Source organism: Oenanthe melanoleuca, chromosome 4A (genome assembly GCF_029582105.1).
Source record: "Oenanthe melanoleuca isolate GR-GAL-2019-014 chromosome 4A, OMel1.0, whole genome shotgun sequence".
Lineage (NCBI taxonomy): Eukaryota > Metazoa > Chordata > Aves > Passeriformes > Muscicapidae > Oenanthe > Oenanthe melanoleuca.
This window is the reverse complement of record NC_079338.1, coordinates 6992896-7017122: the sequence shown is the minus strand read 5'-3', so window position 1 is coordinate 7017122 and position 24227 is coordinate 6992896. Positions and strand designations below refer to the sequence as shown.

At 38.0% G+C, this 24227-nt stretch overlaps 1 protein-coding gene across 10 annotated transcripts in view; it reads right to left on the bottom strand.

Annotated features, from left to right (window-relative positions):
- MTM1 (myotubularin 1) overlaps nucleotides 1–21490 on the bottom strand; it is a 47570-nt gene extending 26080 nt beyond the window's left edge. The window contains exons 1-7 of one of the 10 annotated variants that reach the window (XM_056491781.1): nucleotides 21394–21490; nucleotides 19399–19551; nucleotides 12093–12164; nucleotides 11119–11191; nucleotides 9560–9654; nucleotides 8447–8557; nucleotides 7456–7557 (exon numbers count right to left, since the gene is read on the bottom strand). In XM_056491781.1, the coding sequence (XP_056347756.1) occupies nucleotides 7456–7557; nucleotides 8447–8557; nucleotides 9560–9654; nucleotides 11119–11191; nucleotides 12093–12155 (444 nt within the window). In that variant the 5' untranslated portion in view covers nucleotides 12156–12164; nucleotides 19399–19551; nucleotides 21394–21490. Of the gene's footprint in view, nucleotides 1–7455; nucleotides 7558–8446; nucleotides 8558–9559; nucleotides 9655–11118; nucleotides 11192–12092; nucleotides 12165–19398; nucleotides 19552–21229; nucleotides 21346–21383 lie in introns of those variants that run through there. The other 9 variants (XM_056491785.1, XM_056491782.1, XM_056491778.1 and 6 more) reach the window with 9 other exon arrangements.
- Nucleotides 21491–24227: the final 2737 nt, after the last annotated feature.

The window sequence follows — 24227 nt, the reverse complement described above, 5'->3', positions numbered from 1 at the left end:
TACTATTAAGTGGTACAGAGGGAGAGATGAAGTGGTGGATATCTATTCTACCAGAGAAAAATCCCATTCCACTAAAAGTAGATACAAGTATTAAAAGTTATTAAAAAATCTGAAAAAGGTTGTTTAATTGCAAACAAAGAATACAGCAAAATGGGAATATCACTATCTGAAGCAGTAGATGAAACTGATTTGCTGAACTATTAATAAACAGCTACACACAGGAACCACCCCCTCCTTCCAAAGGAACTTGCTATATCCCAAAGAGCAACTATGCTAAGAACTCACAAAAGACCCAGGAGCAAAGGAGAATCTTAGAAGAGATGGAAACAAACACTGAAATCCTAACAGGTTACTTATGTCCTGAAGGCAGGAATAAGTCCTTTATTTAAGCTCCTACTTACTGCAAGTTTCTATATGAGAAACAGTGCACTGTGATAGTTGTTACACAGAACAGGTTTTTATTGACAAAAATTATTTTTAGTTTGGAACAACACCTTTCTTAAATGGCAGCTATGCTGCTCATGTCACCCACAAAAAAAATCCACAAGACATAGAGGGAAAAGCGCATTTTGTTTTCATCCCTTAAAAAAAAAATTAAAAGCGTTAAAGTGTTAAATTTGTTATGCATGAGGGGATGGATTGAATCCTTTCTGAAAGAACAATGTCCTACTATTTACAGCATGATTCATTTAAAATGCTTGGCTACAGCAGCTTTACCACATTTGCTACAAAAGCATACAGTCACAGAGTCCTTAACTATTTAAGTGCACAATTATGCTTCATCAGTTTTGTTGATATTTCAGGTAGTATAAATTCTTCCTATGTTGCTCAACAGAAAGAAATTCATCCGTAGAACATATCAACCAACAAAAACCTCAAGTTTAATGAATCACAGAACATTACAATGAATGCAAAGGCATATGGAGCAAAATTTGGACTCAGATTTTCATGTGAACAATTCAGAGAAAACTCCTGCATTATACTACACAAGAATAGTATTTAAAAATTACCAATCTCTAAAATCCTAAAGATTAAAAATTATTTTTCTTCTGCAAGCATTGACTAGCAAAAGGTTTATACACAAACATTTGGATGTGCACCATTGTGCACATACTGCACAGCTAATCTGGTCCCTACTGAAATTCTTACTCGCTGTACCAAAAGATTAAAAATCTGAATTCCATTCCCACCACCCCAATAGTTTCTCAGGTAAGACTGAAACACTCTGCAAAGATGGCCTCAGCTTTAGTCCAGCCTAACTGCTGGAGTCTGAAATACAGTAACATCCCCACTCTACCTTAGGCCCACTTCTCCCAACAAAATACACAATTATTGCTGTGTTATGTTGTCATTAAAATAGAGTAGGAGAGACACAAATGCAATGCAATGATACCCAATTCATATAGGTCTATTTAATTTCTAACTACAGTTTACCTTACTCGACTGTAACAAGCAAGCCACATTTATAACCACTTTATTGTAACAATCATATACTTAACATAAGATAGATGCTTGGATACAGTTGCATTTTATGACCTGTGTCAGTCCAAGCCTTATTTTAACACATTTGGACATTACTTCTTTTTGTTTGAAACAAAATATGATAGTGTAGCTGGCAAATGGAACAGTAAACAGGAAGGAGAAATGCCATTCACAATATAACATGCATAGGTTCTCTTTATTACTTGATGTAAGATTTGAGAGGTGCTGTCTTAGTAAAATTACATGGCTTAGCTTTTTGTGGATACACATTAGAGCCCCTCATACACACAGACTTGCATGTGAGGATGAAAGCAGCAAGGTCACACCACTGCTTGCAGGCACTGAGTACAGATCAGCTGGGTGCATATTTATAGCCTTCAGATGCAGAAGGCAGAGGAAGGTCAGAGAAGAACGACATAAGCACCTCTCAGAAGTGCATGGCACCGCAAGGCGGAAAAGCCCTGCCAGCGTCTCTCACTGCACCATTATTCACACAGGAAAGCCTTTCAAATAGCAGAATAATAGGAGGTTGGCCAGTTCTATGCCTTCTTCACACACCTTTCCTTCAAATCCCTGTTAGATCCCCCTTCTTCCCAAACAATACTTTAGGTACTCAGAGTCTTCACCCTGACCTCCACTCATTTTTTTCTTTCCTCCACACACAAAATTCCATTCCTTTCTCTCATTGTTAATCCTGCCTCTCCAACAAAAAGCTCTTCTCCACATCTCCTGCTGCACACAGTCTACCTTCCCAGGAATTAAATCAACTGCAGCTTCATCAGATGTGTCCAGATTTGAGTGGAAATTTAAAAAAATATAAAACCTACATAAGAGATATTTAAATTCAGAAGAATATTGCAGTAAAATAGAAGTGTGATTGATTTTTTTGATATCATGAATACGTTTTTCAAAACCAAGAACATATAATCAAACAGCAGAACTACAGTTTGCACAGCTGCACCTGAGACAACGCCACATTAGTTTGCTTGGATACTAAGAACAAGTTTCAGGCAGACTACCTGCTCAACACATCAGTGTTTCAGGCAGCAAGCCTGAGCTGACATCCCTCTTCTCATCACTGATCCTGGCTGGCTGAAAGCTACTTAAATAAAATACAGATTTACTTCAAGTTATACTGATTATTTATCTCACATCTTGAGTGCAAGGTAGGATAATCTGCAGTCACTTCCAAAGCACTGATCATATCTGTTCTAAGTCTGAACATTAATACTATATGTCTGCTGAAAGCCCATCTATTCTGATTAGTCTATCAACTAATTAAAAATCAGTTTCAAATTCTTCTCAGCTACCACAGGAAACAGAAAGAAGAAATAAAAAAAAAATTAAACAAGTAAGAAATCAAGAAAGTGCAATAAACCACTTTTTGGGTGCAAAGTTTGTGATTTTTCAATACCTATAATTGGCAAAATCAAGCAAGACTCACCATTCATCAGCTAAGATTTTTCTAAAACCAAATTAAAGCCCCTGCACAAAATGGAAGCAGGGATTTCATTGCAAATCCACAGTCTAAAAGCAGATGACTACTGCTTCACTTGAACTAGAAAGCTACTACAGTTAAAAAAAATCTTTCAAATCTTGTAACATTATCGGTAAACTACTTTTTGCTTCACTGTGCAAATAATTGTTTACTTCCCTGCAGGTATTAGCCCACAATTAACCCACAATACAGTCTCTATTTTTAAGCCTCCTACAGGCAGAGTGCTTGTCTTTTACTTTCAATTTCTCCTCCCGATTTAAGACACAAAAGTAATATGCAATACACTGATTGTTCAAAACACAACATAGTTCTGTGAGCTAAAGGAGAAAGCCTCTACATTCTGACTATTACAGCTTAGCAAGCAGCCTATTTAGCAGTATAAATGCAATGTAAATAGATAAATATCAGTACAAATACAGTAGGTACATATTTACTCTTTATGGAATCATAGCACATAAATACATGCTATACTCGCACATGAATATATAAGGTAGACACCATTTATTAAACATTTGACCAATCTTTATGCATTGTAAAAGAAGAAAACAGCAAAACTGGAACAAGAAGGGGCCACGCCAATTAATCGCATTTTCTATTTCTAACTCACTGATGTACACTTTTTACATATAATAAATTACTAAGTTTTTACTCACTGTAAAGGCTGACAGTTTCTCAGTGTATTTAAAAATAAATATATCAGTATCCTTGCCATTATTAATGATACTTAGTATGCCATTACTACAACCTAGCCAGTTACATCTTACCTGTTCATCTAAAAACAAAGGTCAGACATTGTAGTGCTGGTATAACTGCCCTCTGTTCCTTTGTGAACACAGTCACCTCACATCACTGCTGCCCTGACTCTGATGTGTCAAAGGGAATGAAGCCTCAAGCCAAGGAGTTTTTTGAAAATTCAGGTGCTGTGTCAGACAGACCCCTTTGCCAGTCTTGCTCCATCTAAAGTAATCTTTGCAGATCCAACAGCAACATCAGCACGAACTGACCCTCAGACATTTTAAATGACCAGATAAGCAGTGACAAGAGCAGGAGCAGTTCAAGTCAGCCAGCACAGCCACCAGAGTCTGTGCCCAAAATGGGCATTCCCAGACCTACTGAGGTTAGGAATAAACATTGATTATGCAGATACCATGGTGCTGAACAATCTTACAAAAACGATGATGTGTAGTTTCATGGTAAGATCAGGAATTGAAGCAGCTGCCATGTAGAAACTAAATTACAGAGAACAAATATATCTTATCTTTTGTGGTGTACTAAACCATGTCATTTGGGGGGGTTTGGCTATTTTGCTTTTATTTTTTTAAACATTAAAAAAAACCAAACACTTTCAGCAACAATTTTCTTTCAATTAGCACAAGTTTGCAAATGCAACAGAAGATTAGCAACAGCAGCTGCTTGCTCCCCATCAACTATGTTGTCAGTCAGATGAGCTATCAGAATTTACTTTATGTTACTGATTCAAGGATATCTGAACCCAACCTATGCTCAAACCAGAGACAAAAAATAATTACCTTCTGGAAGTAAAAACCAAGTGAGGCACAGAGGAACAATCATGAACAGGCCTGTGATTTATTATAGGCTCACAAACACTGCTGTTGGGATGGTGATGGAGACAAGTCTTGAAAACAATGAGTACACTCCATTCAGAAATAATCAGAAGGAACACTACCAGCTCCTGTTTAGGATCAGCTCTTACGATATAGTACACTACAGCTGAAAATCAATCATATAAAAATCTGATAGAAAATATAAAAATACAGATAAAAATCAGGACAGTAAAGCTTTAGAACTTAATTGTCCTGATGATATATTCTTTCCACTGCAAAGCTGTACAAGTGTCAGTGCTGCTGAACCAGCTAAACATCAAGGATGCAATTCCACAAGATGGTCTGAGCAAAACTAGCATTTTACCATTGCTAAAAACAGGACATCCCCCTCTTTTCACTCCTGCCTTCTACCTGTTCCATTCACATGTCCACTCTTGCACTGGTTCTGATGCATACTGATTTCAAACCAGGTCTCCTCAAATTATTCAAAGCAGCACAAGACTAACCAGAATATTTTGTGTTGGATAAGTGGGTTATGCTGACTTAGTGATTATACAAATATCAGTTTGGTAATAGAAGAATAATCAACCACATGACTGAAAAGGTAGAGAGGGGACCAGAGAAGAATAAGAGCTCAGCATTTGAGTATCAGAGGCCTTCCATCTCCACCCAGCTGTCAAGGGGAACTACAGCACATTATTTGTAGAACATCTCCCTGAGTGAGCTGGCTACATGGCCACAGTGTTAGAGAGCACTCCAAGGGGAAGGCAGGCATGCACAGTCCCACAGTGAAACCTTGTTCTAAACCAACCACTGAAAGGAGTAGTGCCTCCTGATTCACATCCACTCAGAGATGCTTTGACCCCACTCCCACTTTGGACTAACAAGACAGGAAATAACTCAGAGTAAAGCTTTTATTTTTATCTCCTTGTTAACTTTAGTTCATTTTAGTTCCATATCTGATTCATCATGCAGCCTCAAACTCATGCAGCAAAAAGAAAAGCAGGAATGGAAAACCACACAAAAACACTCTCCTTTGGCAGGATCAGTTTAAACTGTTTCCCAAAATGCAATGAACACACCAAAAAAATCACACGCTTAGCTCACGCTACAGTTAAGGGCTCATCCACACTGTGACATTAGAAAATAAGGACAGCTGCAACCTTCAGATGTAACACAGGTTCACTTTATTTCCCTCCAAAGTAATCCTGATTTCTAAAGGGTTTAGATATAGTTATGAGACAAATTAGAGACACTCTCCCTCCATATTGTCGCTATCTCCCCAATTTCTTTGCTTTACTTAATCCAAGCGCCAAATTACTACTGCCCCAACCAAGACTTTTGTTATTAAGCTTAACTTCTGTTGGCAAGTAGCCTTCACACAGACCATATAATGATGAGCTTTATTAAGTTCAACAGGTCCAGTAAATAAAGCAGGAAGTGGACAACTCCACAGATTACTCACTGCCATCACTAGACAGGATCTCTGGGTCTTTTTGGATGACGAACCTAATACAAGTCCACATCTCATCACCAAAGTATTCACCCATCATAGTTAGATTATCCCACAAGGTACTCTCCTAAGTCAGTTACAACTTCATTTGCACATATTCACTACATACAATCCTCAAAAAACCCCAGCTCTTCAGCATGATGATGTGGATGAGATTGCATGGGCATGGATGGAATCTAAAATACAGGAAATATTCAACAATACACTTGACTGTGCTCTGGATAACCCAATCTACAACCCTCTTGCGACAGAACCCCGTGATGTCTATAAGACCTGAACCTCTCCATAACTTGGTATTTCCACATAGAGCTTCTTCTTTTCCATCATACTTTCATGCTTCACATATCCTGTCATGCTTTCAATCATTCTCTATTTTAAAATGGATAAAATGGCAACAGTAGAATTAGATATATTCACTTCCTTAACAACCATCTTCTTTATGATTACAAATCCTCACACCTACCCAAATGTAAAAATCTCTTTCATTTCTGAAGGCCTGTTCGTTAACAATACAAAATATTCTAAGCAAAAGCACTTCTTTTCCCTTATGCTTTCACTCCATGGTTTGTACACAGAATTAAAATTTCTGCAGAAAAGTTTTAAAGAATTGAATTTTTATAGAGTCCAGCTCATTGACTGACATATACATTCCTGGAAAGAAGTAAGATTCTTGCTACAGCCTTGTATACTCAACAATTTTGAACTTTGTTCAAAGAACCTTTGTGAGCAGTGCTCTTATAAAATTGTCCTAAATTAAAGCACACCAATGAAGTGTAAATAGAATATTACAATGGACAAATTAAACCATTTACTAAAAAGATGTCAAATGACTCACACTAAGGACAGTACACAGATTTAAAAAAAAGGGAAGATAATGATTAGCTTGCATCATTGTTCAGTTCCTTCCTTAAGATGCTTTTTTTAGCTGAAATAAATCTGTGCAATTTCATAAATGCATTCCTGCTATATTTTTCATTAGTTTGATCAATAAAACAAGTGTTGTCTTACCATATCTTCTTCTCCTGAAGTAAAACCCTTGGTGATTCATACTTGAGACTGTTTGGTTAATATTTTCAATAAATCAAGTATTCCCTATATTCCCATATTATGGCAGATAACTTGCAGTTTCTAAGCAGTGAAATCTGTTTGGGCAGAGGTGCTTAGTAGTGTATCTGGAGTACATCCATAATTTTACAAAAGATTTACATAATTTTACAAAAGATTTAAATGTCGTAAATATACAAAATAAAAGCTGCTGTTTAGTTGATCTGCTGACAACAGATTCTTTGGTTATACTTTTTAAGCAGCCATGATATAGCCATTACTAGGTCAAATACGTAAAATTAATTGGCAAGAACTATTGAATACAACTCAGCAATAGAAAAGACATAACTTACCAAGTTATGTGACTGGGGGAAAGCATATTTTGTGAGGACTTCAAATATATCTCTTCTACTGTGCCCTTCTTGTTTTAATGCAAACCGTAAATTTCTCATATCCTAAAACAAAACCATTTTCTGTTAGGTGAACCAAAGTTGTAACATGCTTCTCTCTGTACAAGTGCTATATTATACACTAAACATGATGAAGAATCTCCTTGTAACACACCTCAAATCCTTGTGAATGTTCAGTTTTATTTCTTATCCCACAAAGTAGAAGAGAGTGTAAGAATTGTACAAACAAAGCAGTACCATACTCTGTGTGCTGCAAACAGCACTTTGGCATGAAGCCATCAGAAATGGCTCTATTTGACTCAATAAAAAGTCTTGCAAGCTATTGAAAGTCTGCAGAATGGGAATTTTTCAAAAGTTTCGAAAAGAAAGATTTGCCAATAGTTTGTATAGAATACATTGTTCCTATTTTCTCATCACTGGTGTCAAAAAAAGTAATCTGCACATTAACTGCTAAGAATCAAATGTGCACACACTCAATAATGAATCTAGTAAAGGACCCTGAATTATCCAGTGGAAACTCCCCTATGACCATAGTTTTCCATGGTGACAATTTTTTGTAAGACTATAGATATTTTTTTACATAAACTTTTCACTGGCTTTACAGTTTACAAAGACCCCGTTTGAGGGGTTCTTCAAAGATATCAGAATTATTAAAAATATTCCTTTTAAAACAAACGAAATAATAAAGCGGTGCAGGAATAATGCCCTAAAATACAACTAATGTGCAAAACCCTGTCAATTTGGAAAGCAAGACCATCCCTCTCCTTGTGTGCAGGGAGGACAGTTAAACAGCCCTTTATACAAAAGGTATTTCCCTGTCCAGTTTCAAAAAGCTCTTTTTAAATTCATAAGCATGTACATCTCCCTTCCTATAACAGGTGAGAATAAAAGCCCTCTAGATTTCATTTTCTACTGAATTACTGGAAAGTCTTACTTTACAGGTTATATCTAAGCCATAAGAGTTCTCTCCTCTGCTTGAAGCTCCTCCCATTTTCTCAATCCTTGAAATTACACCCAATGGAACATTCAATATCACAACTGGATCCTGCAAGAGAAGTTTCAGTAAGGAAAAGATTAATGTTAAAAGAAGAACCAAGCAAAATGCTCTTATGCATTCCAGAACAGAAAGCAGACACGAAATACATACAGGAAACAAAGGAATGTTTCTGCCTTTGAGTCTCCTTTCCCCCATGTTATGGAGTCTGTATAGTCACTCTATAGCCTTTAGTACCATCCGGTTTAACATACAACAAAAATATTTCATGCCTTGTTCAGCATGCAAGGAAAACGGTCGCAACACCCTAAGAGATGCCTTCTGCTACGTACTGACTGCCCCTGCTTACTAATAATGCTTTATTGATACACAGCATAAAGCAGAACTAAATGAAAAAAAGACATTACTAGTACAATTAGCTACAGCCAGAAAGATCTCAGTTCAATAGTCCCAAATTCTTATTTAAAAAAAAACAAACATATTATGAAAGAGATCACAAGCACGTTTTACTGTCCTCCATGTCACTGTTTATCAAACACATTACCACTCCCCCCAGCCACATAAGGTCCTACTGATCAAAGTATTTTTCTTTTCTAACAGCAAGGACAACAAAAGTCTAGGTTTACTGACAGCCATTTTTAAGAACTATTGCACATCATTAGTTGCTGCCCTTGATCTATCACAGATTAAGTGTAAAGGAACTAGCTATCAAAAAAGATAAAGGTAAAGCATAAGTGATTAAACTGTAATTTTACCAGGCAAAAAAATCACACTTTTACAATACATTTAACTTTAAAGAACTTATATTTTTATGCAGATTTCTCAGTGGCACAAAGGCAATTGCTATTTAGTCATTACAGAATTAAGATATGGTTATTACAAACATTATCGACCATTTCAAGCAAAAAGCCTCCCATGCAATTCCACAAGCATATGTTTGCAAAAACTAAAACAGATGAACTGGCCAAAAAAAGAAATCAAAGGCAGTAGGGGTGAACGGAAGAGAGTTTAAAGCCAACTCATCCCATGAAGCAATTGTGGCATATTACTCACATTTTCCACACTTCTTAGGTACAGCCTGTAGTTCGTGATGTACACTCTTCCTTTAACGGGGCCATTAAATGGACACATATAAATAACATCCTTGTCTGTAAGAAATGTAGTATTTCTTAAAAGATTGTGAAAAGACAAAATGAGAGCTAAGGACAGTATCACTTAAGTAGCAGTAAGAGAAAATGAGACTTGTACTCAGAGGTGAATGAATTTTGAAAGTATTACATCTGAGTTTTATCTACTTGAATTATTAAGAAAATGTGAAAGACTCATATACTAAACTTATCCAAATGAAGTGTACAGATTTCAGTAGGCTTCCCTAGTTATATTTGTGTTTTCTTTCTCAGCACTACACAGGAAAGGGCAGGACATAGAACAGGGAGTACTGTTATTACCATACTGTAGTCTATTCACCATCCCAGAACAAATACATTCATTATACTATTACACCATTCTGCGAACAGTTCTCTACTGAAGTAATAGTTCAAGTTGTAGTGTTTAGGGAACTCACCATGCTGCAGAGAAATATTACATTTCAATTTGAGGCAATCAAACAGAGTAGGGCCACCAGTAGTGTTTCAGCAAGGAGAGTAACAGAAAAAATACTAACACATACCACTCAAAAAGATTTCAGTGAAGCAATGCCAGCAGAATCACAGAATTGTTAAGGCTAGAAAAGGTATCTCAAGATCACTGAATCCAACCATGATGTTAAAGACTTCCACTTATTTCTTCCTATCCACTCATTTCTTTAGCCCAGTCTAGTTATCTGTCTTCCACAAAAATGCCCTATTCCAATGCAATGCCCCAAAGCACAGACAATTTCCATAAGGACAATATCATACATCCCTGAGTCCCTCTCCCTCACACCTTCTTCATTAAAAACTAAACTACTTCCTCTGAATCACCACTTTGCTTTCAACTGAGCCAATCTTGTTTATAAATCCACCCAACAAATCTGGCCATAGGGGAGAAGATGCACAAGACAGACTCCAACAAAGACTTCCATTTCAGGAAGAGCCTCCATCAAGAAAAGAAAACTACACAGTACGTTAGTTTCCCTCACGCTACATCATTTCTGTATGTAAAGGCCAACAAGAGCAGAGAAGCCCTGTTCATGTCATCTTGTGTCAAGGAAGTATAAGATAGTACTATGGGAATTTACATTCAGGCTTAGATTCCACACCACTCTACAAGGTATCAATGCATAGTGGGTAGAACATGGAATTCTCTTGACTTCAGAAGGCTTGGAGGAGCTCTCATCCATGTAAGTAGCATTCAAAATGTGCTACTTAATCTGTAGATACAATTAGGACACAACTTGCAATTTCCTTCTATGGGAAGATCTGCCAAATGATGAAACTCAGATTTTAAACACTTACAATTGTTCTAAGTGACAAAAAGAACCTTTCACAATTTCTTTGAAAAATTCATGACATTTCAGCATGACTTACCTTTGCTCCCAGGCCAAACCAGTCCAAATTACAAAACACTAAGATACAAGTGTCTGCCAGACTGCTGAACATCACTGCACGTCAGGCAGCTATTGAGCCTCATACCTGTAACCCTGGTCTCTCCTGGCAGACGAGGTATTTCTTCATTTTGTTCCCAGTTAGTTCCATCTTTCAGAGTCTAAAGAAGAGAACAACAGCACATCACAGCTTATTTACAATTTCAAGTTCCAGATTAAAAATAAAAACAACCAAACTTAAAGGTAATTCCTTCATGGGAAAGAAGAGGTCTTGCCAAAGTAGGAATTCATAGATTGAACGAAAACATACCACCATCTTAAAATGCAACTATGAAAAATTTAAAGGTTTACCAGATCTGAAACACAAGCAGGTTTTAATCTTTCTCCTAAAAGAATAGTTAGCTATTTGTATTAAATTGGAATTAAACCTCTATACTCTAAGTTCTCTGAAAGCTGTGTGCATTTAATTTTCCAAGCACATTGGGCTTGGAAGAGCAAATCAACTGAAATTACTTAAGCAATGTACTCACAACTATCACAAACAATCTACTCATTTCTGACTTTCCCAGATTCAGTAGTTTCTGTATTTTTTTCATCCTGGTTACATTTTCTTCAGCTGCACAACATTAGAAGGCAGAGGGGCATGAAGTTTAGATTGTTTTAATGTATTTTTCCCTCCAGATAAACACCTTAAAACTGAGCCAGACAAACCTAACAAGGTATAACTTAGCAATTGCAATACAGAATCTAATGTGACAAACTGTCAAAAATTTTCAAGAGTGCCACAGAATATTTTAAGGTAGAAAGTGAAGATAAGAGTAAGGACATTAGAACTGATTTTAAAGGAGCCTCTCATTAGTTGTGATAGAGAATACTTTGCCCCTCCACTCCAAAAGATATTTAAATCATCTCAGTTAACTGCATTAGAATTTTAGCAATAAAAATAAACATATACATTCAAGAAGCCACTTAAATACTTATTTTTCTAACCAAATATGCAAGACAATGCTCTCTAGGAAGTCTGATGTAAAAAACCAAAAACACGAAAAAAGTTACACTTACTCGTTTACTTGAGGAGTTCTCCAAGGAGTTTGAATTATATTTAGGTGTTGATGATGAGGCCATTCCGGGTATCTGACAAATAAACACAAATTGGAGACTTAAACCTCTTCCTGAGCTACAAGACTATTCCCAGGAGAGATTTTAGACTTTTGAGGTCCACAGGTAGACATCAAGAACTTAAAAGAATGTTTTGCAAGCTACTAGTAATTAAAAAAATTACACAATCCCTCATAATTGAAGGTTACTATTAAAAAACATCCAAATCTAACAAGAAATTCATTACTAGCTTTGCAATTTGGTCTTATTACAAGGAATATTCTGACTCAAGCTCTATAATGGAATTCAGATGTTGGAATACAAGTATTAGTTCAGTAAACAGACATTAGAGTGCTTATTTTAAGTCACTGTATCAATGTATTATGAAATGCTTCCTACTTGGAGTATTATTGCACAGCTCTTGAAGTCACAAACGTCAATACACTCATGTCGTCCAAGTTTAAAAAACGTAACAAGGAACAGGACTTCCACATCTCTGTTTAAAAACAAACCCCCATTTCCTAACTGAAGCTTCAATTAGTACACCAGAAGAATGATCATCCAGCCTTCTGGTCTGAACAATCTTCATGTATTTAAAGGAAAAGGATTTTCTTTATTTTTTAAATGGCATTAATTAAAGACAGAATCTTGTTGACAGAGGATTCGCCATCTTATTTTCCCAACACTGCACAAGGGATTTCCAGAAGCGGGAAAACACTTCCTTTTCACTCTTCACACACCCTTCATCAACCAATCTGACATCTCACAGCAGTCTTGAAGAGATTGTTTGTTTGTGGGAGGGAGGGGGGAAAGACAATTACAGGCGACACAATCTTTGTTTCTTTTGCACAAATTTGTAGTCTTTAAAAAGCACTGCCTCTCCCCTCTCAACACTGGAAAGTTTGGCCAGATCTCTGCACCATGAAAAGCAGCCCATGCTCCTGTGTAACACTAGGCTGACAGTAACACTGCAACATATGTGTGACAGCAACACATTAGACTGCAATAGGAAAAATACTCTGACATGTCTTTAACAGTACACGAATGTGTCTGTTCAGGAATAAAGTGGAAAACCACACCCTGAAGCTCTACAGGATTGCTACCCAAGTCCTTCATTCTCATTAAGAACACAGGAAACTTGACACTGTGTTTAAAACTGCAATATTCAGTGATATAGCTTATCAGTAAAAAATCATATCCCTCCACAAGAAAAAAAATTGAAAGTTAAAAAGGAACACACATTCTGTTGGAAAAATGAAGAAAAAAAGCTTTTGAATGCCACAGAGCCCGTGTGACCCTGCACACAGAGGTTACTACCTCTCTTCTGGTTGTCCAGCTATCTGAACTTTCTCAAAACACTGAAACAGGGGCCCGGAATTACTTCTAGCACAATGCCAAGAATTTCAATGAAAAGCTATTAGCAACCAAAATTAAATCATTACTCTTTCAAACTACCCTCCACAGAAATACTGCTGCAACTGAAGTCTAATATTTTGACCATAGAGTATTAAGAGAAGCTATTTTCACAGCTTTTCCTTCCTTGCAATATCTTGCATACTACAAACTTATGGTAAATTCAACTTTTGCTATATTGCTATGCCAACTTGTCAACACCCAACAATTGTTCAGATAAGATTCTTCAATTTACAGAAGTTTAAGATTTTATAAAGGTAAAAGGTATATTTAATATATTTAATATTTAATATTTATATAAATATACTCAGAACGCTGCTTTAAAAATTTTTCCCTATGAAGTGTCATTTTTTTAATAATTTAAGTGAGAAATGCCAGGTGAGACAAACGCACAGCAGCTCCAGCAAAGGCTAAGTAACTGGAGCTTTTAACTGGAGCTCACGTAAATTTAAATTAAGGCTGTACCCACCACAAGAGATGAGAGCACAAACAAGCCCTAGAAAAGTGACTTTTAAAGGACATGACAACCCTGAATAGATCTGTGCTGCAAAATGGAGACTATGACTGCAGCAGGTACCAGCACATCTGAGCTGGCTGTTGATCTTGCAACCACAGCTACTCCAGCGGCAAAACCACATGAAGAGCTCAACAGAGGCCACAGGAGCCCACCCAGGACCCTGGACACTCACCTCAGAGCAGGCCCACTGCCAAAGCTCAGAAAAACAAAAGCTTGTTTGGAAACTCCTTATGTGTTCCAATCACAGTGTACTCCTGCTGCTCACACAGGGAACAGCACCAAGTGCTTCAAAAACCTTCCATTTGCTTCTCTGCTTTCAGCATTATTTCCTTCTCTTACTGCACATTCACTAAATTTGGGCTGAACTGTAGCATTACATGAGGTGAGTTAAGATTCTGAAATAATCCAGAACACTGACTATAATACACACTGAGATGTGGAAAAGTTAAAAGAAGTAGGCAGAAATCCCAGCAGATTATCAGAAAAAATTCTCTTTGAGGAACCTGATACAGCAGGACAGAACTTCCCCCAATGCTACCTCCCCACCAGGCAACTTCAAGCAAACAAGATGTGTTTTTGCAGCAGATGTTTATGTTTCTGTGTATGGAAGTTTACTTTATGTAAGATTCCCCCATTTCTTTAAACACACTGTACAGTGAGAATAAATTAATTACCTGACTTCAGTTTCTATAGAAAATTTCACTCTAGAATTACAACCAACTACTCTGCTTTATTTCCAGCACTTCAATGATGCAAATTAGACTTATTTAGAACTAATCAAGTTGAATAAATATGTAATGAAGATAAGGTGTTACCTGTCACAGTGGTTTTTAAATCCATCAAACATTTTCACTAAATTAATGTGAGTTAATTTCATCAGTATGCAAAAGGAAGAATACTTCTAATGCTAAAAAAATTTGCTTTGAAATCCAGTCAGACCTAAAAATCCCAAATACTTATTGGGATATTTAAGTATATGCTTATATTTAAGCATAAACATATTTATAACCACCTGCATTTCAATAAGTAAACTAAGTCCTAGTAATTAATTACAGAGCACTCTTTAGACAGCATTTAGAATAGTGTCCGCTTTTGGACCCCAGAACAAGACAGGCATTGATAAATTGTAACGAGTTCAGCTGAGGTTCTCCAAGATGAGCAGAACACAGAGCACCTGCCCTGCTGGAGTGCGAGGCTGAAGGAGCTGGGAATTGTTCAGCCGGAAGAAGAGCCAGCTTCAGTGGGACCTCACAGCTGCTCACTGCTATCTTTGATGTACTTGCTAAAAAGCCAGAGCCAGGGTCTTCAAAGTGTTGAGTGGCAAGATACAACAGAAATCAAAACAAACTAGATTCCAGCTTGATCTCAGGGAAAAAAGAGTAAGCCCCTTCTTTTGTGCTGTAAAGCAGTCAGACTGTGAAAACAGGAAGTTGCAGTCTTCATCCTCAGCTGTTTCTAAGACCCAGCTGGACAGACCTTCAGGCAACTGGGTCTGATCCTGCTTAAGCAAGGGGCTGAACTGGAGGCCTCCTGAAGTCCCTATCAATCTGGATTATGCTTCTGTGATCTTCAGACAATAGAAAAGATAAAGTTCTCATTAAAAGTACCTATCAAACAAAGACACACCCTCAAGGAAGTGGACTTTTCTATATCAAGAGAAAATATTCATTTTTAAAATATTATTTCTTAATCTAACTGTGAAAGCAGCTTCTGGCAGCCACCCAAAGTCATATTGCCATGAACAATTCAAAAACACATACTCCACCACAGTCTTAAAATATCTACAACTTTCTCATTATCACGGAGCAGCAGTAGTCATTCCACACAGGGAGAAATCTTTCAAGTAGCTTTCCACTGCAAGCACATTTTATTCCCCAGAATCACTCATGTGCACTTCTAGACTTGCAAAAAAATTTATAACCATACAAAGCTCACACTTATCAGCAGCTGAACAGAATTACCCTAAAAATTTAAAACAAATCAGAAAACTTTGTTTATGATATTCTGCAGTTAGCAATAGTTGAACACTCATTCCTGAATCTAGAATAGCAAGGAGACAAAGCAATTTTACAAGATTTAACATGAGTTGATAAACAAAGCTTTGTTAAAGTTATCAGAACTTAATATAGTAACACTCTCAAGAAATGGAGGCTCCAGTGATCTTACAATAACAATTAAACTACTTGGAATCTGTGTTTTCATTAAACATGTTATTTATACTTGTGCTTCCTAAGATTCATGGGAATGGAGACACACAGAGCAATGTTTGAAAGGTATGCTGGCAGAGTTTTCCTTGCTATAGTAACAATATACAGAGCCAGTATGAATACACTGCCTTGTGTTTCCCATATAAAATTAAAAACATAAAATACAAAGTCCTAAAACCAAAGGCACGTCTGTCAAAACCACAACTGCACAGAAGAGATAATACATAATATGTAGGATTTCAGAAATAACATACAGAATAGAGCAGAACTCTAGGAATTTCTAAGATAGTATCAAAGTTAAGCTAGTACAACCAGAAAGGAAAAAGGCAAAAAAAAAGTATTTCATGTTAAATATTAAGCAGAAAAGAACATAAATCCTTTACAAAACACATATGGAAAAGCAGCAGTCCTGAAGTGTCAAGCTGGCAGCAGCATCTAAGTTATCAGAGTCACCAAAATAAGCACCAGCATCTTTAACACTAGTAAATAGGTACCTAATCCAATGAAGACAAGAGTATTCATTCATCTTACTAAAGGTTAATAAAATTTTAGGATAAGATATAAAGACATACGGGGTACAAAACAAGACACAAGAATGATCTAAGGCAATAAAGGTAGTTTTCCAGACATCAGCTGTCCCTAAACAAACAGCACCAATCAAACAAAATGAAACACAGCGAGACAGCAGTGCCACAAACAACTAATCAAGTCCACAGAAATATATCTCTTTCAAGCTCATTTAACCAGTTATATTTTAGCACAAAGGAACTATACTCAGAAACAAAAAAACAGGCAGTAGAAGTCTCCAAAGTTACAATGCTACCAAAAAACAAAATAGCATACAGCAGAGCGCTGCAGTTTCACAAGAGTTAAAATACAGAAACAACTATAACCCCATAGAAAACCCACACCAGAGAAATACTTACTGATATGTATTTCCAAAGTATATAAATCCAACAACAATTTCCTGCAATAGTGAGAGATACCAATGCAGGGGAGATCTAGGAACAAAACTACCTGGGCTGGAAGGGACCTCTACAAGTCATCTGGTCCAATCTCCCTGCAATGAGCAGGAGCATCTTTAAGAAGATCAGGTCACTCAGAGCTCTGTCCAACCTAACCTCAAATGTTTCCAGGGATGAGGCATCCTGTCTGGGAAACCTGTGACAGTGTTTCACCATCCTTGTGAAAAGCTTCTTCCTTCAACTAGCCTAAATTGACCCTCTTTTACATTAAATCATCATCTTTGTCCTATCAAAATAGGCCCTGATAAAAAGCCTGTGCCTATCTTTCTTTTAGACTCCCTTTAGATATGGGGAAATGCTATAAGGTCTTGCTGGAGCCTTCTCTTCTCCAGGCTGAATGCCCCTGACTCTCAGCCTGTCTTCACAGGAGAGATATTCCAGTCTAAGATCATTAACCATAACAATGTTGCTTGTGGTCTCTTATCTCAACTGGTAGATCACAGAATCTCCTATTTCTGCTTTACCATCACCATTACAGGGTCTAAAATCCTCCCAAGCATAACCTCTTAGTAATGGAGGTCACAGCCCTCATCCTTCCTCAAGTGGATCCTCACAATTCTACTAATCTGACACTGGATTATGCCATTACTGGGTCCTTCTCCCTTAATGTCTAAATAACTTTCCTATTTGCATGTACTTATTAAATCTACATTTTCCAGGGAAACCATATGAGCTTTCATGTCTCTCTGAAAACCTTATCAATTCAAGCTGTAACCAGAACACAAAAAGCAAGCCAGCAATGCATACTGTCTATGTAGAATCTATTTGCCCTATTGCACCAAGGTTTCCAAGTCATTGATGAATTTACAAATTCATCAATAATTACTATATAAAAAACAACTGTATTCTACAAAAACAATATCTAAAAAACTCTCTCAATCTGAAGCTGTTTGCTCAGCACCAATTCTACACCAGGCTTCCCATCCCTAAGAAAGACACAATCCAGAACTGTTGCGAATTCTCTGCTAGACTGTACAGCAGCTGCACAACTCAACACAGACTGCTGAATTTGTTTGTGAAAAGCCAAAAATGCTCCCTCTCCCAGAAAAAACATTCTCTTGTTCCCTCCTGTGTCCTGCATTTGACAGGTGAACTCACTGTCCCCAAAGGATCCAACACAAAATTCTCAACAGTCAAGTGACTGCTAATTCACCAAACCAATTACAAGTGTGTCAGCTGCCTGCCCACTCAGATTTTACAGGCTTACTATAGTAGGGAGCTTTCAAGATATTAGAACGAAGACTTCATACTAACAAAAACTAATATCCTGACAACAGAAATCTACAAGTGGCATAAAAGAAGCAACTTGGCAGAAAGTTTAGCAGAAAATTTCTTAGTGCCACCAAATCCTGCACACTTCTATATATAAAGTTTCTTAAAACAAAAAGCCTCTTGCATCCTGTACATGGAAGGCAGGTATTGGATAAAGAGTAGCTGGAGGAAGTAAAAAAAATTCTCAGTTCTATCTTGACTGATATTTCTCCTGTCTGCATTTGAAGTTTTTGTTTTACTGTCTTAACACTACATGGAATTTCACTCTCACCCTATTTTCAAAGTAAATCACAACTTTCAACAAGACCTAACATAAAGGTTTGCAATTTTTCTAATTATCAACCCAATTGCTTACTCCTTTTATATTATATTGAAAATATAGCTTAGAGTGATATCCTAGCTTTTATCCTGGCAAGCTTTCTTTTAAAAGAATTACAAGTCCTCTCACAAAGAGAGGTGATAGAGTAGAACATACGGCATCATGGATCCGATAGGTAATTTTTGTGCTTTATATCACCACTACAAATAAAAGCAGCACCTTCTTTAGTAGTAATACATATAATTATTTGCTAAGGCCTGTTTACCAGTAATTGCCAAGACTTCTATTCCTTGTAATTTACACTAACAATCGTTTCTGTCCACTTGTACTCACTTATTGCTAATCTTGTATTTGTTCTATGTGTACTACCTTTCCCTTGCCATGATTATCTTTTTTCCTGGACTGCTTCTGGATATTCAGTCTGGTAGCTGAGTTCTAAAGTGGACATGAGTTACTTAGCTATGGTTGGGAAAAATCACATTCTATCTTATACAAAAGTCTACTTAAAGGCACTTACTTTTGTTCTCTCTTGCTCAAAAGTCTCCACACTTAACCAGTCATTTCAGTTGTATAAGATATAGATGCCTACTTCAATAGTCAGATGCCAGGAAACTTGTGTTCATTCCTTCAACTTTACAACAACATTTGACTTTTGTGCTGTAGCTGGCCCCTAAGAGGAATGGAACAGGTAGGAAGACATTGTTAGCACTGCCAGAAAATTTCAATTGGCATTACTTTTAAAAACTTCAGAAAGGAAGCAAAATCCCAGAGTAGAATGTTTTTGATATTAAAAAAATTCTGGAGAAAGGAAACTAACAGTACTAGTTCTTTTTATGTTTTACCTTGCATCAGGAGGTTTCGCATCAAGTAGGTGGAATTGAGAATTTTCTCTTCTAAAATTCTACAAACCAGTTTTAAAATGTTGCTAAGTCAATTTCTTTTCCCAAATACACTTAGGAATGACTTTCATATGAAAAGCCATGTAACTTGGCAAAGTCAGAAGGAACAGATCATGAAAAAAAACCCACTTATTTCTACCCAATTCAATTTCTTAGAGAAACTGTTTTGTGTAGTTCTTAGAGAGTATTTTGTGTCCTTTCAAACAACACACACAGTATCCACCGGTTTACAGATATTTCTCGTTAAATCAGTGGTGCGCTCTAAACTAACTACTGGTAGTTAACTCTGTAACTCTACATGCAGGAATACAATAGCACTGGAGTTTTATCAACCCTGATGATGCTACATGCCCATCTCTCTGGCAAGTGTGTTTTCTGCAAGTTTCTTTCTGACCAAGAACAGAAAGACAGTGCAAAAAGGGTGAATTCTGGATTTTATTGAAAACAGCTCTACAGCTCAACTCCTAGAACACTTGCCACACAATGAAATCATATACAGTGCCAGAAGTTATGCATGTTAAGACTCTGTTAATAACTGTATAGCCTATCTTTTTTAACCACCTAAACACAAATTAACTTTAAAAAGGAAACTACAGCAAGGAAGTGGTTCTGGTTTTACATCATACTATTCCTGTACCATCAGACACCTGGTCCATCAAATATGGCTAAAGAAACAAATGTATGGCTGGCTACTAGCAAACAAAAGGCACACTTCCTGGCCCAGAAAAGTAGATGTGTCATAGAGCCAAGCTACTTTTTAAACATCCAGTTTTTGTCAGTGCCTAATGTGACAAGCCAACCTACAGATCCTCAACAAAACACTCTCACAATTTTAACACTTATTTTACCTATGGTGGTTTTAAAGCACTAAGAAAAATGGGTTTTCTGTGAAAAAAGTTAATACCCTTCTTACACTCCTAAAACTCAGGCATCTGAAAAAAGCCCACATCAACAAACCAAAATCCACCAATTACACAAATAGAAAACATGCCTTTTGACTAACACAACACAAAAACCAGCAAGAAGAAAGTCTGTCATCTTCAAGAATAATTTCTTGCTTTAAATCAACTAAAAAGCTTGCTTTGAAATGGAAGGCTTCAGCTTTTCAGCCATGAACACTGAAAGGAGTCACATACACCTCAGAACAAAATTCAAGCCGTTCAGAAATAAACACTACAGCGGCTTAAAGGTCTGAAAGTCAATCAAGAGCACTCGGGATATTTTCACATCAAGAAGAAGATTTAACAGGAAAAGTAAAAATTACACTTCAGAGGTGTCTTTACGGAGCCACACTTCAGCAATGTCTCGCTCCCAGATGGATGCTGCACATCAGGAGAATCAGGACTAGCCAGACCCAAGAGGCCACAAATAGCCCAGGCAACCGAACCCTGCCAGCCGCTGGACCCCACAGACATCCCCTACAGCCACGGACACTCCCGAGCCCCGCACCTGACAACGCCTGGGCCCCACACCGAAACTCTTGGGCCGCAAAGACACACAGCAGTCCCCCACCAGCACTCCTCAGCCGCGAACCGGCACTACCCGGCACTACCCGGCACTACCCGGCACTACCAGGACCCAACGACACACAACAACCCCGCACCGGCACGCACCGACACCTTCCGTGGTGCCACCACGGGCCCGAAACCGGCGCTTACGTGACGGACCCGCGCCCGTTCCACGCCGCGGGGGCTGCCGGGAGCTGCGGCCGAGGGGCGGGGCTGTGAGGAGCTGGGCGGGGCTTCAGGGGGCAGGTCTGGGGCGGAGTCAAGTGCTGGTTGGGGGCTTTCCTGGAGGGGCGGGGCGGGAGCGGCCTGAGCAGGCCATGGGGGCGGGCGGGCGCTCAGTGGGTCTCTGACGCTCCCGGGGTTGTGGCCGTCGCCGTCACCGCCCGGCAGAGCGGCCCCGAAGGAAATATCCGGGGAAGAGGGAGAGGACGAAAGATAAGTGCAGCCAGTGTGAAGCGGATCAAGCTGATGCAGTGATCAGATACCCCATGCCTTCTAGGTTGGCGTTCTGGTTTTGGGCACCAGTGAACACTATAATAAAAGGAGTAAACGATGAGAACAAACACTATGCTAAAGGAAGTAAAAAAATTGGTAATGCAAATGGCACGGGTGTCATTCATTTAAAATTAAAATTAAATAAAAATTGTCCATAAAATGGCTTATTGGCCCTGTACAGGGAACAGCTGTGCTTGTCTGGAGGGCAGGGTGGAGATCAGGGCACTCTATGTGGCCTGATGGTCTCTGCTCTCAGGGAAAGGGGATTTGTGATATTGTCAAGACTGTTTGATGTCATAAAGCATATTTTTGAGTTACAAAACAGCAGTGTCCAGCTTCTCTAGCGGTGTGACCGACCCTAAGTTGATCCCCACCAGTGGAAGGACAATTCCTCCCTGCTTGCAGGACTGGATACCACAGAAGAGCTGATCTAAGAAAAAAAAAATACAAAAAGTAACTTGGGTTCCTTTGTGACCTGTTAGGAGCTCCACACTCAGTTTAAGCAGATCTCACAGACCCAGTAGTCCTCCTCTCACACCTGCGCAGGGCCAGCACTGGCTCCTCTGGGGGAAGATTATCCCCCCTGCCCATTTATAAGCATCATACCAACAACTGTATCAAAGATATCATATCACCTCTGCTTTTTCATGCCTTCTTGAAAAAGTCTTCCAGTTTAATTGTAGCAATTATTTCTTCTCTATGAATGAACAGTTACACCATCTGAAGAGCTGACTCTGACCTAAAGGCTTTTTGAGGTGAACCATGCAATTGTACAAGGAAGAAGTACTTTCAGAAGAAGCCACGAGACAGTAATTTTAATAATAATTTTATGCATTGATTTTAGGTGTCACCTTTACTATCAAAAATTGACATCTGGAATCCCAAAAACTTTAGAAAATCAAAACCAGAAAAATACAAAGGAACTGGGCTGGTGCCTCTTATGACAGAAAAAAAATGTTTATGGAGGGAAAAATTTCTACAATAAGCATGGAACTGTGTGCTTTACGTTAATAAGCAGCAGGAGTAAGCAGTGAGCAAAAGGAGATTAAATGATCACCTCCCTCCCACAAGCAGTCTTTTCTGTTGTCTTCTGGTATGATATATCTTTGCCTCCAACATAATATCCTCTCAGCAAAGATTAGCTTAAAAATCCACTGATGCAGTTTTGAAGTCTTGCTCTGATGCATTCCAATGTGGTATTTCCAATCATAAACCATGTATTGTTTCATATATATATATGTATATGTATGTACAGGTCTACATACATATATACACATTTACACACATATACATATATACATATGTGTGTATATACACAGAGGATCCTTTACTTGATCATTCTTTCAAGGTTTCATTCAAATCACATTTTAAAGGATTTTTTTATCGTCATGAGAACAAGAACTCATTTCTGACACTTCATGACTCAGATCACTAAAAGTGCTCTCCCCAAATGTTCTCAAATTTATTTCCATCAGTTTTGTCCTAGATTTTTTCCAACCTGGCTTATGCCCTTTGCATTTCTTTCAGAAGACAAAAACTCAAACAGCCTCTTGCTCATATGACCTTTAATGATCACAACTATTATTCCACCTCAATCTGTCAAGTGAAATACTCTCCACCCTTGTTCAGTGACTGACCTGCCCCTTTTTTTCCTCCTACATTTCTAAGACACCTACTGGCACATTTTTGAGGGACTGTTTCTTACATGCCTTCTGGCTTCTAATCGATAATAACCAAGCCTTTCTCCTTGGATTGCTGCTCCAGCCACTCCATGATTTATCTCCACCAAATGTATACTGTGACCACAGCTCAAATTACCTTTTCCACCCATTTATTTCCCAGCTATGCCTCCTCAATGCAGATTGACTTGCTTTCCTAAAAAATCTTAGCTTGTATCTCTAGTACCTTCTTTTGACTCTTCTGTGTGACTTCACTTTCCACTACCCTCAGTCACAAATGACCTGTGAATCCCACACCCGCATGGTCAGGCACCCAAAGGTGATATGAACTGGAAGAAATGTGCTTAGTCCTCTGACTGATGATTCACCCAATAGCTCCTTGGATCTGCAAGAGCATAAATTATTAACATTTTATTAATTATGTGGGACATGGGAGGGGTGTGGGGATGTTTAGGCTCTCTGCATTTCTGAGCCTGGTGCTCGTACTACTGTATTACAGGATATGGTGCCTCAGTCATAATCAGCTCAGACAGCACACAAATACTTCAGCTTCCGATCCCTGGACCATCTGGATAAAAACTGGTTAACTGACAATGCTAATGTAATTTTCAGCTCAGTACAGTTAAAATTGTGTCAAGTCTTCTCTCACAAGTACTCTACTTTATCTATTATGCTATTATCTGCCTATATGTAATCATCTTTGACTCAGACCTTTCCCTAGCCCTTTATGGTCAGACTATGTCTAAATCTGTCCTTATAGCTAAA